General features: G+C 42.2%; 1 protein-coding gene across 1 annotated transcript in view; it reads left to right on the top strand.

Annotated features, from left to right (window-relative positions):
* The window catches only part of PHYH (phytanoyl-CoA 2-hydroxylase), a 14,852-nt gene extending 2,412 nt beyond the window's left edge, over positions 1–12,440 (top strand). The window contains exons 3-9 of the mRNA XM_004691105.2: positions 506–616; positions 1,152–1,320; positions 4,060–4,141; positions 5,580–5,761; positions 7,396–7,545; positions 10,512–10,646; positions 12,138–12,440. Of these exons, the coding sequence (XP_004691162.1) occupies positions 506–616; positions 1,152–1,320; positions 4,060–4,141; positions 5,580–5,761; positions 7,396–7,545; positions 10,512–10,646; positions 12,138–12,191 (883 nt within the window). The 3' untranslated portion in view covers positions 12,192–12,440. The remainder of the gene's footprint in view (positions 1–505; positions 617–1,151; positions 1,321–4,059; positions 4,142–5,579; positions 5,762–7,395; positions 7,546–10,511; positions 10,647–12,137) is intronic.
* The last annotated feature ends 661 nt before the right edge of the window (positions 12,441–13,101 follow it).

Below are 13,101 nucleotides of genomic sequence, written 5' to 3'. Positions count from 1 at the left end.
CGGGGCAGGCGGGAATTGAACTCATGCGGAACTGGCTTAAGCTTCTTAGTGCAGTGCTTTAACCCGCTGCGCCACCAGAGAGGGCCTTCAGATTATATTTTTAAAGTCTTAGAAACAGAAATGCTGGGTAGAAGCATCTGGGCATTTCTCAGGCTGTTGATACATTTACTTAAGTTGTAATTTTTTATTTTTAAAGATTTATTTTTTATTCATGCATACAGGAACTGGGGTGCAGGTTAGAGATGTGGGGTTGAGAGGATTCACCAGAGACTGAGTAGGGAACAGAACAGACAGATCTACTGAAATATACTGCTGAGGGGAGCAGCAGGGTGGGTCAGGAGAGGTCTGCTACACCTTGTGGTCACCTCCCTGGCTGGGGATCGAACTTGTGCTCCAGTTTCTGCGGACAGCCTCATACTGCTGTGATTTAATCCCTTGTGCCACGAGGGAGGGCCGGTTGTAGTTTTTAAATATGCTTAGTTGTGATTTTTATTTTCTCCTTTAGGTTTACTCAGGATAATAATGTTCTAAGCCTGGAACAGAGAAGATTTTATGAAGAAAATGGATTTCTTGTCATTAAAAATCTAGTCTCTGATGCTGACATTGAACGCTTTAGGTACAGTAAACTGTTATTTTATAGAATTATAGAATGGAAATATGAGCTTGATTAGTGTCTGCATGTTTGATACTTTCCAGTGATTCGGCCTGTTGGGAATGGTCAGGAGCCTGGGCTCAAGAGCCAGGTTGTGTGTCCTAAGGCAATTTACTGACCTTCCCCAGGCCTCATCTATAAGATGAGTTCTTAGGCCTAAATAAGGTCAGAGAGAGTGCTTCCAACAGCCTAGCAGAGTAAGGGCTACAGAGCTGTCTGCTGTTACTGTTCAGATGAAACCAACTCACAAATACTTCCCCTCTGGTCTGTTCAGTTAAGGAAGATTTGCATTCTGGGAGTGAATTCTAGCCTCACTGTTGTAAAAACTGGACTGTTGAGATAGTTATCCTTGCTCCCCCCTCATCAGAACAATTCAGTCTGAGACTGGAGCAGCTGAGTGCAGAGAAGCCCACCTCCCACGCCCCCAAATCTTCCTACTGGGCCAGGTAGGTCCTTGGACCCAGCAGTAATGACATCATTTGTCAATTTAATTTTCCAGGAATGAGTTTGAAAAAATTTGCAGAAAGGAGGTGAAGCCACAAGGACTGATGGTGATGAGAGACGTGACCCTTGCAAAGTCAGAGTATGTTCCAAGCGAAAGAGTGATCACCAAGGTGCAAGACTTCCAGGAAGACCAGGAACTCTTCAGATACTGCACCCTCCCTGAGGTTCCACATCTTCCTGTGTTTGCTTACCTATGAAGTGACCATAGTCCACGTTTATGCCCGCCCCTGAGGCGGCTGCTTTTACGCTGCCTAGCCCTCATGAAGAGGGCTGCAGCTGTGGTTCTGTCAGGTGCACAGTTCCCGTGTCTGGGGACATGTCAGGGGGAGGGAGCGCTACTACGTATCTGGTGAATGGAGGCCAGGATGCTGTCTGTGGGCCCTGGGGGGAGGGGGTCCTGTGACGCAGAGGACGCCCCTCCCCCAAAGACTTATGGAGCCCCAAATGTCAGTGATACCAAGAATGAGAAACCCCGCTCTAGAGTTCTCTCATTATCTTTGGTTGAGCACAGGAATTCTGTCACACTCCCACCTATCAGCAGGGGCATAGCAACAGGCTGTTTGCTGTGGAGGTGTTGTCAGCAGCAGCAGGCAAGAATTTGTCTTTAACCTGGAGCTAGTTTTTTTTTTTTTTTTAGATTTATTTATTTATTCAGTAGCTGTTATTTAGGAAAATATCTAATTAGTGCAGAGGGCATACAGTGAAAAGTCAAGTCTCCTTCCTTCCCGTGCTGCTCAATCTTCCTTCTGTGTTCATCTAGATCTCTGCATCCACAGCATGTTTGTCTGTCCCCACCTCCAGTGGATCGTGGACTGTTTGTAACCTTGTTTTCCCCCACACCGTAGATCTTTGACATCAGCATCTGTGGATCCCTTGCATATCTTTTTTGAAGTACTGCATACTATGTCATTGCACACATGGGTGTGGACCGGGTGTAGCATAGTTTTATTTTTTTTTCTTTTTCTTTTTTTTTTTATTACAAAAGTTTATTTTTACATCATTTTATATACTTTTTTTTTTCCATCTCGATTGTAATCCCTGCGGGTTTCCCATCACCAAGTCACCCGTGTGCCATCACCATAATCCCGTGCACTTCCCTCCCCACCCCCCACCTCCGTTTTTGATCCCATTCCCCACTCCACCCCCACAACATGTCTCTGGTATATGGCTGTTCGTTATTTTTGTTATTTTCTCGCCTGGTCCATTATACTCCTGCTATGAGTGAAACCATCCGGTATTTTTCTTTCTCTTTCTGGCTTATCTCACCAAGCATGATCTTTTCCAGGGATGTAGCATAGTTTTAAAGGGAACTTTGCACACAGTAGTTAGAAACGATAAACCACAGGCTGCTCGATACCTGACAGCATGGGTGAGCCCCTGTGACGTCCGGCCCTTTGAGTGCGGGAGGGGAGAAGCAGCAGCCTTCTGGACCTTCTTTTCTTCCCAGCCACCTCCTGTTATGAGAATGGGAGGTATGTGGGTGGCTGCAGCACTGGCAGGGTTTCTAGATAAGTCCCGTATCTCTAAGGTGTGAGCCACGCTTTGGGTGGCCCATGCAGCAGCTCGGGAAGGTATGCATTATTTTAGTAGGTAAGTGTTTGTTTTAATGTGTATTGGAACAATAACCAATACATCCGTTTGACAGTTTCAAGAAAATTATTACTCCACATAAATTAAATTTAAAAAAGGAGTTAATGTTGGGAAATTTTAAGTTAAGTAACAGTGCAAAGTGTGGCAGAAATTCCAAGGATGGCCCTTAATTGACTGAGCTTTAGGAAATACCAGTGAAAGCCAAAAAGTGACAGGCTGACTCTTACAATTTTTGTTAACATTCCAAGTGTCTCTTATAATCGAGATCAAGTAGTGAGATGGCAGTAGGAACAGCTTCATGTTGTGGAGTCAGAATTGGAGCTTGAATATCATCTTCATTTAGCTGACTCTGCAGTTTGGGCCATGTCTCAGGCTTATTCACGTGGGGCATTCTTTTATAGGATTATTAGTTAATAGGGACATTAATTTTAGGGGATTTTTGTTAAGCTTAAAAGGATCGATGTATGAAGCCTCTTGCAACTGTAAGCATTCTGTGACTGTAAGCAACTGCAAGCCTCTTCTCCTTACCCCTCCTTGGCTGGGGTAGAGGCAACTCCAAGATTAGCTTACTCCTGTCACACGCTGTCCTTGCAGCATTCTCCATAGCAAGCATCTCAGCCACTCTTACCTGCATCAGTGTGAACATCTTTCTTCTCACAGACTGTGAATGCCAGGGCAAGGGGCAGGGACCTGCCTAGCCGTGTGCCCAGTTCCTGCCACTCTGCTGGTTCACGGCCTCCGTCCAGGGCTGCAGAGTGGACGGTGCCACGGATTGGGAAGTTCCCCAAGCCACTGCTCCACTTTCCTCTGGGCTTCTAGTGACAGCTACAAACTTGTTCGGACCAGTCAGTCTCTTGGGAGGAGGCAGCTGCCTTTTCAGTGGGCAACCATAAGTTAGTCCCAGTGGCTGGGATGTTGGTGATCAGCCTGCTGTTTTCAAGCCTCATTCCCTGGGCATGTCCTGCCTGAGAGGTCAGGTGGCCCCGGCACCCAAGTTCAGAGAGCAAAGCCAGGGGAGTAAGTGCATTTCTGTGCTTCCCGGGTGATAGCTCATAGAAATTCCTCTTTCCTGTAGGAAAAGTGGTTAAATTTCCAACTGGCTCCTAAAAAACACATTCACATCAGAGTGTTATAAATTGTGAATGTTTTCCAGTTGCTCGCCTTCCCATGCTGTGTGTGTGCAGTGTTATGAAATGCCATCTTCTTCTTTTTTTTTTAATTGACTGCTACCTTGCTTTTTGTGTAGATACTGAACTTTGTGCTCCTTGCTTGTGTATTTAATTTCCTGTGAACTTCTCTCTTCTTTTCCTTAGATCCTGAAATATGTGGAGTGCTTCACTGGACCCAATATAATGGCCATGCATACGATGCTGATAAATAAGCCTCCGGATTCTGGTAAAGAGATCTTAATTGTTAAGGAGAAGCACAAAAATACTATTTAATTAAAGAGCCTAAGGTTGATGTTCTAACTTTAGCTGTGTAACTGCTAACCTTTACAGAAGGGAGTATGTGTTTTTATTTGTCTTAAGCTAGTCCACATTATAACGCCACTAGAGTATAATAGTGATTGCAGAAGTTTAACTGTAGGGTTTGCGCTGAATTTTTGTACAACTGGCTTCTCAAAAATGCAGTTCATGAAACAGAGTGCTCCGATAGCATCAGCTCAGTTATCCAACCTGCCTAAACCTTGCTGGTCTCACCTGAAATATTGTGGGTTCTGTCTTCCTGATATGAAGACATTATTACTACTAACAAAATTTAAACTATTTTTATAAATAACATACTGCAAGTGTTTTTAAAATTTCTTGTGCTTGCAAAAATGTTTCTAAGACCCCCCCACACCCCCCCGAAAGACAGGTTTGGAACACAGAACCCAGGGATCTTCCTAACCAGTCTCAGAGATTCTAATGCAGGCGTCTCTTGGGCCATGCTGAGAAACTCAGCTAGACCAGCAGATGCAAATCAGCCACTAGAGAAATCAGCCCTTTCTGATATCTTTCTGCCTCCCAGGGTTAGAGTTAGGGTTAGGGTTATAGCTAGGGCTAGGGGACGTTGGTGATCGGTCTGCTGTTTTCAAGCCTCATTCCCCAGGCACGTCCTGCCTGAGAGGTCATGTGGCCCCAGCAACCAAGTTCAGAGAGCAAAGCCAGGGGAGAATGTGATTTGCCACCAAAGCCCTAAAGTTTCATGGGAAACCTCTCTGAGGGCGATCTTTAAAAAAAAAAAAAAAAAGGCCTTTTGGAGGCTGTAACCTCAAATAGGACCACTCTGTTTAATTATACAGTTTTTTTGGATTACTGTTCTCTGTGTCAAAACCAGAGTCACAGAAGAATAAAGCACAGTAAAGATATTGACATATATGTAGTTTGCTGGAAAATGTTATTATGTATTTACTCTGCCATCAGAAACCGAAGTCAAGGATTATGGGATCCAGAATCACCATGTTGATTTGATTTTTCCAATTGGGTGCTCTCTCTCAGGCTGATTTTTCTGTAATGGTTTTTGCTTTGGCCTTTGAAGCAGAGAGGAGTATTTTTTTTTTAAAGATTTATTTATTTATGCATATAAGAGCTGTAGTACAAGCCAGAGGTGCGTGGGTAAGAGGATTCACCAGAGACAGAGTGGGGAACAGAACAGGCAGACTGACTGAAATACGCTGCTGAGGGGAGCAGCAGGTGGGTCAGGTCTGCTGTGCCATGTGGGTCAGCTCTCTGGCCAGGGATTGAACTCATGCTGCAGTGGCTGCAGAGAGCTTCTTAGTGCCATGCTTTAAGCTGGTGAGCCACCAGGGAGGGCCAAGAGGAGTATCCTTTAATGGCAGGTTCTGTTTCAGGCAAGAAGACATCCCGGCATCCCCTGCACCAGGATCTGCACTATTTTCCCTTCAGGCCCAGTGATAACATTGTCTGTGCTTGGACCGCCATGGAGCACATCCATCGGGACAATGGCTGTCTGGTTGTGCTCCCAGGCACTCACAAAGGCACCCTGAAGCCGCACGATTATCCCCAGTGGGAGGTAGGTCTGCATAGAGGCTGGGTCCTGATCAGAATTTAACATCTGACTTTGACATCAGTAAAGACCTTCACCCACGGAGACGACATTTCTTTTTTAGCAAAATGTTGTTCTAGGATTTGAAATTAGGATTGTGGAAAATTCAAGGATGTCAGATAAAATCATTACTTTTGTTCTTTCCACAAGTGTGTGGGAGTCACCCAATAGGGGGAACTTGATAGATGCTGTGTAGCACCTAGTCTGTAAAGCCTGGCTCCAGAGGTAAGACAATAACACATCAACACCAGGAGCACGTGACAATACCCCGGGGAGTAAAGGTTGGGGATGAGTGGGAGAGGTGTCACCTTCTAGTCAGAGAGGCCTCTGGGGCTCTGGAGATGCTGCTTTGGTTGAGCCTTGAAGGACAGGGTAGATATATATAGATAGCAAGGAGGTGGGGAAAGGCCTGTGTTAAGGTAAATATGAACCTGGGTGAAGGGGGGGTGGTGCATTTGGGGGATGACAGTGGGAGATGAGCCTCAAAAGATGTACTAGAGTATGACCAGAACAAACCTTGCTTGTGTAGTAATGAGTCTGTATTTATTTGGTGGGACTGGAAGATTTTCAGTTTTATCAAGGTAGAATTGACAAATAATAAACCATATATTTTAAGTTTATAGTTTTTGTAATTTTTACACATAATGATATCTTGGACATTGCAAACACATAATGATATCTTTGCCCCTGCCTGCTCTAGACAGCCACTGCCCCACTGTTCGGCCTGGGCACACATCGCTTCTGTGAAGGGACATTCTCAGATAAGTGGCAGGTTTTTGGATATGCACACACTTGGTGGCCCAGGCTGTTTCACAACTGTTCTTACGATGAACAGGAAAATTTGAACCTCTTGATTTGCATGACTTTGTAGTGTTTTCTGGGTCAAGAGAGTAGCCAGCAGTTTTCAGAGATCACTAAAGCCGCTGACGGGAAGAGCTCAATCTTTTTTTATACTAAAAATGTGCATTGAATACCCTGAAGTTCTGTTCTTATATAAACATCCAGGAATTTCTTTAGCCTAAGAAAAAGACAAAATTTAAATAAAGGCATTACCTAAAGCAACAAATAGCTTTGGAAGTAGTTATTTAAAACAACAACAGTAGTACTTTAATTTATTGTTGTTTTTTATTCTGGCCATGACATGAGTAGTTTTGAACTCAGAAAACAATGGAGATTTTTGTCTTCCCTCTTTTGGGAGAATAGTGAGCTTCTCAGTGATACTCTTATGAAATAGAAGAATAATTTATACAAAAGTCTAGGTGAGGAAAGTATGTTGGAAAGAATGATGACAGTTTAGATTGGAAAGATGGTCTCTCTAACTCACAAAACGCAAAGTTGATCTAGATCTTTATATATACCCTAGTAATGAAAGGTAGGTGAAAATGCCAGATTTTTCATTTGGTCAGAAAATGTCTGTTTTATTATCAACATGTAACTTTCAAAAATCAAATACTTGAGAGATTTTTTTTTGTATATTTCCCTTAGGAATCTCTATATTTCTATTGGAAGAACATATAGAATCTATGATTTTTCTGACATGTTCTTGATAGTTTTAATTCTTGGCTTCCTTAAGGACAGACGGGGTGTCTCTTCTGTTTTAGGGGGGAGTTAACATCATGTTCCATGGGATCCAGGACTATGATGAAAACAACAACAGGGTGCACCTGGAGATGCAGAAGGGGGACACTGTTTTCTTTCATCCTTTGCTCATCCACGGATCGGGTCGGAACAAGACTCAAGGGTTCCGGAAGGTACACATAGACACTGCTACACATTGTAGAAATGAGTGGGCTGTAAGCCAGATATTAAGCCAACGTAAGCCAACGTATATTAATGCTGAAAATACTTTTAAAGGTTTTATTTATTTTTACATGTAAGAACTGGGGTGTAGGCCAGAGGATTCACCAGAGACAGAGTGGGGAGCAGAACAGGCTGATTGATGAAGTACACTGCTGAGGGGAGCAGCGGGCGAGACAGGAGAGGTCTGCCACGCCATGTGGGTCAGCTCCCTGGCTGGGGATCAAAGTCTGACCTAGTAGTGCTGAGACTTAACACCTAGGGCCACCAGGGAGGCTCTGAAAATATTTATGACTTTTTCCCAATTGGACTTTAGTCTGGTTTATTTACCAAGAAGTTTATTTGCCTTTTTTTTTTCTTTTTTTGCTTCATATTTATCAGAAGCCACTTGATCTCAGGCTCCCAACCCTATCAACCCGATTATCAGGAACAGGCATGGGTTGCTTCAGAGCAATTGTTTACTTTGTAGCAGACAGCCTACAGACCTGGGGTATAGGCCAGAGGTGGGGTGGGGCGTGAGAGGATTCACCAGAGACAGAGTGGGGAGCAGAACAGGCAGGTTGACAAAGTACACTGTGAGGGGAGCAGTGGGCAAGACAGGAGAGGTCTGCAGTGCCATGTGCTGTCGGTAGCCTCCCTGGCTGGGGATCCAACTAGTGCTGCTGGCAGGGGTTAGCCTCACAGTGCTGTGCCTTAACCCTTTGTGCCAGCAGGGAGGGCTTTCTTTTCTTTTCTTTTCTTTTCTTTTCTTTTCTTTTCTTTTCTTTTTTTTCTTTTCTTTTCTTTTCTTTCTTTTCTTTTCTTTCTTTTCTTTTCTTTTCTTTTCTTTTCTTTTCTTTTCTTTTCTAAGATTCATTCATTCATGCATAAAGGAACTGGAAAACTGGGGTTTAGGCCAGAGGTGCGAGGAGTGAGAGATTCACCAGAGACAGAGCAGGGAGCAGAACAGGCAGATCTATGGAAATACACTGCTTGAACTCTGCTTCAGTGCTGAGGACAGCCTCCTAGAGCTGTGCCACCAGGGAGGGCCCCAACAGCCTTTACTTTCTAAGGCTACACGAAGGCTGATACACTGAAGTAGTTAAATTTGAAATTTACTTAACTCATAGTAACCATGTATAAAAGACAAGTTTTTACTGTCACTGCTATTGGGAAGAAATTGTTATGCAACAAAGGCTGCCCAGAAATTGTATTTAGCAGACAGCCTTGTTTTTGTCACTCCCTTAGCCTCTGAGTATTTTTTTTATTCCTCATATTAAAAATTGACAAGATTGCTTACAAATTCCCAGATTTCCCATTTATCCAAAACCTGATGTGAGAGAAATCAGAGAAAATACACACTCACGCACACACACACACACACACACACACTCTTATTTAGCCTTAAAAAGGCAACCTTTCTTTTTCATTTGCAACAACATGGGTGGACCTTGAGGATATTCTTTTGAAAGAAATAAGTCAGACAGAGCATAAATTCTGTATGTATAATCAAACTTATATGTGAAATCTTAAAAGATCTCACGGATACAGAGAACAGAATGGTCATTGCCAGAGGTGGAGCATGGAATAGGTGAACACACTGGTGAAAATGGAATCAAAAGTACACACACATTTCTAGTTATAAGATAAATAAGTCCCAGGAATGTAATGTACAGCACAGGGGCTGTAGTTCCTGGTAATCTATTGTAGATTTGTAAGTCACTGAGAAAGTAGATTGTGAAAGTTCTCATCATGAGGGATAAAATTGTAACTGTGGGGGTGGTGAGTGTTAACTAAGTTTATTCCGGTGATCATTTTGCAAAACATACATTTGTCAAGTCATTATGTCATATCCCCTAAATAAAGAGAATAGTGCGTGTCTGTTATATCGCAATAAACTGGAAGAAACAGGCAAAACTCTTTCATGGAAGTGCACACTGTCCTTTTACCTCAGGCGCCATGTGGCTTGGCCTGGTGTGGAAATGACTCCATTGCTGAAAAATTTGTTCTGGGCAAAGTCGGAACTCTCTCTGCCAGGAGGTGATCTTCAGATAACGACTTGTGATAAACGTGGAAAATGAATTTTTAAAGACTACCTTGCGGTTTGGATTTGTTTATACTTTTCAATAACAGGGAATACTTACCTGCTTTGCCCTCAGGTGGATACTATCTGTAAATGATACAGAAATTTTATGTGTTTTTGAGTAGAGAAGAGTTGTGGGTACAATATTTTGCTCACAAGGTGTTTTCAATGGTTTCCACTAATTTGTTGGCATTGCAATAACCACCTATCACATATTCAATTAGGTAGCTAACTTCTGTGACTAAGATGGTGAATAAATACGGAATACATTCTAGAAATTGAGGATATTCGAGCATTAGAAAAATCAAATGCCAACAAGTGAAAGACCTCTTGTGTTATTATATTCCTTGCCCTGTGTACACCTTTTGAAGATTAATACCACAGCAAGCTAAAAATCTCTTGAAATTTCTCAATTAGCCTTTAATTGAGAGAGGGAGGGCCACAGAGAGACTGGTTTAAGATACAACAGAACAGGGCTCTCCCTGGTTGCACAGCGGGTTAAAGCATAGCACTATCAATTAAAAGCCACTTCAGCATGAGTTTGATCCCCCCCTGCCCTGGAGGTGACCCACATGGCTCAGCAGACCTCTCCTGACCCACCCGCTGCTCTCCTCAGCCGTGTACTTCATCAGTCGGCCTGTTCTGCTGGTGAATCCTCTTACTGCCCCTGCACCTCTGGCCTGTACCCCAGTTCTGTATGCATAAATAAATAAATCTTAAAAAAAAGATACAACAGAACAGCTTTCAATGTAGAAATCAATTGACTCAGAGAAATAACTTTCTAAAAGAAGACTCCTTGATTGGTTGATTGTGTTAATGAGGTATTTTTTTTCTCATATTAATTGGTTCATTTTGCAGGCAATTTCCTGTCATTTTGCTGGTGCTACTTGCAAGTACATCGATGTGAAAGGCACCAGTCAAGAAAACATTGAAAAGGAAATTGTAGGAATTGCAGATAAGTTTTATGGTGTTAAAGGAGAAGTTGACCTGAAGGTATGTTTGTATGAAATAACAAGGTCGAGATTTTATTTTTCTTTCTTTTCATCAGGCTTTAGTCCATACTTGATTTAATTTGAAAACATAAAGGGGTTGGAGTTCACTTCAGAAACGTAGCTGAGACCCACTAGAAATAACAGTGGAATTTTAGTTTGGATCTGCTTCCTGTCCAGGCGTGCTGTGGCATGTAGGCTCAACCTGTTCCAAGGGAAGGCAGGCAGGAAAGGAATTTAAAGGAGGGAGGTGAAGGTTAAAGGCAAACTTTGGAACAGCTTGTAGTCGGACTTTGCTTTATCGTCCAGCCACACTCTTTTGTTGAGTGAGTTTGCCCAGGATTGATGTGTGAGGGTCTGCTTCTTCCATCTTAGTTTTCTGGCTCTGTTTATATCTTTGTTCAGGTTTTTTCTTGCGTGTGTACTTTCTTTTCTGTGGTTTAGATCGGAGCTCCTTTCAATATTTCTTGTAGGGGAGGCCTAATGTTGGCAAATTCCTCTAGCTTTTATTAGGTATCAGTTTCTGAAACATCTTCGTAGCCCAGAAGGGTGCGCCCCTCTTTAGCCCCTTCTCCTGTTAGAACATATACATGCACCCACATCTGAAATGCTTCCATTTTACATCTGCACACCCCAGAGAGTCCTGTCCTTTTCCCTTTGTCCCTTAATGCTTTACACAGCCAACATACTCTGTCAACTGGGGCTTCTGTCCATAACCCTGAATTTTAAGGCAGAAAAAAAAAAAGGTATACATTGAGGTTTGTCATGGTTGTGTTCAATTAATTACCTCCTGTTTGTGTTTTACTCTCTGTTGCAGTTTATTAGCTTTATTTAAAATAACAATGCTAACTTCTGCTGTGTAGTTCTTTGCAAGGCACAAAAGTCCTTGATATTCCTTTTCTCATTCCCCCCCTACCCAAGCCCAACGAGTAGTCATCATTATTGCTCCATGCTCTTAGTGAGAATGTAAAGACCCACAAGGCTGGCCTAACTTAGTAAATGGCAGATTTCAGAGCCAGGTCAGTTTGCTCAAAAACAAATAGAAACAGTCTGAATTGTCTTAGGAACGAAGAAAAAAACCCAAATAAGCCAGTCATCCATGACATCATCTGACAGCTCTGATCTAAGCAGGAGTAGAATATTCCAAACAAGGCAGGCAGTGATGTAGAGGGAAGTGGGGAAAGGGGGAGCAGGAAAGCTGCATGGGATGACCACATCACCTTACCCAGTTATGAAACCCCAGGCACGGAGAGTACCAGATGGAAGTGGGCTGGCTGTTTGGGGACACTCTGTCCTAGTTTATTTAACACTCTTGGACACTGGGAAGTAAAGTTATTGGAGTTTCAGGATATGGTTTATTTACTAGTGATCTGATTATTATGGAGCTTTTTCATGTTTAATCATTTATAGATGCAAGAAATATGCTTTATCATAGAATGAACAGAGAAAATGAAATGTAGTTCTATAACCTCATTCTATTTGACATTTTTTCCAGGACGTCTGGCGATTCCGAGCACGACTCGTGAAAGGACAAAGAATCAATCTTTGAACGAGCCCGCTGCTTGTAACTCTTATAAAGAAAATCAAAATGAAACAAGGAGGTCTAAATGTTTTCTTAAGGAAATGATGTGATCTTTTTCATCACAATTAACAAAATCAGAATGCATGTCTAGGTACTTATTGCATAAGGTTAATTTTGCAGTGCAATGGTGCTTTATTAGATGAGAAACTAATAAAAATGAAGATATTAATGTTCTAAGGTAAACTGAATTACAACTAATAAAGGTGATTATATATAGTTTGTGTTATTCTGTTTCATTAGCTAGCTCCTCATCCATGTAGAAACTCGTGTAGAAACTCAGGGTGTGTCATTTTGCATTCATCTCCCAGAAAATCCACCTTACCAAATTCATGTCATGACAGACTTCCAAATCTAGAACAGCATAATTAATGAAGGGCACAAGGGTGTTGTGGACTAAAAATAAGAGTGGTTAACTCACTGTGACACAGGATTTCTCTATGACTTCTCCAATCCTACCACCCCCTTTAAAGAAATAGACTGGATCTTTCCAAGTCTTGTTCTCTGTTCCTAAAGAATGAAGCAAGGGTAGCTTTATCTGCTATATCTCATTGGGAAAGGCAACTGAATATCTTCACTATTGATGAAGCCTCTTTCAAGGTACAAAGAAATTATTGTATACTTTTGCTTTGCATTTCATATAAGCATGGATTAGGAAATTTATTTTGATAGAGCAATTTATTGCTATACCAGTTGAGGGCAGTAAGGGGACATAGTTCTTGTTTTTTTAAATTCCAATTAGAACTTTAAATGAAACATTTTAAAGTTTCAAATGCTTTTACATTCTGCTAAGCACAAATTTTCTTAAACCTTGTTTCACCATTTTTGTTGGTTTCTTTGTGAGGACAATGAATTAGGCTGAGTTCCAGGTGGAAACTGG

Source organism: Condylura cristata, unplaced genomic scaffold (genome assembly GCF_000260355.1).
Source record: "Condylura cristata isolate star-nosed mole 26May11 unplaced genomic scaffold, ConCri1.0 scaffold00030, whole genome shotgun sequence".
NCBI classification, from domain to species: Eukaryota; Metazoa; Chordata; class Mammalia; order Eulipotyphla; family Talpidae; genus Condylura; species Condylura cristata.
This window is presented reverse-complemented; position numbering and strand designations above follow the sequence as displayed.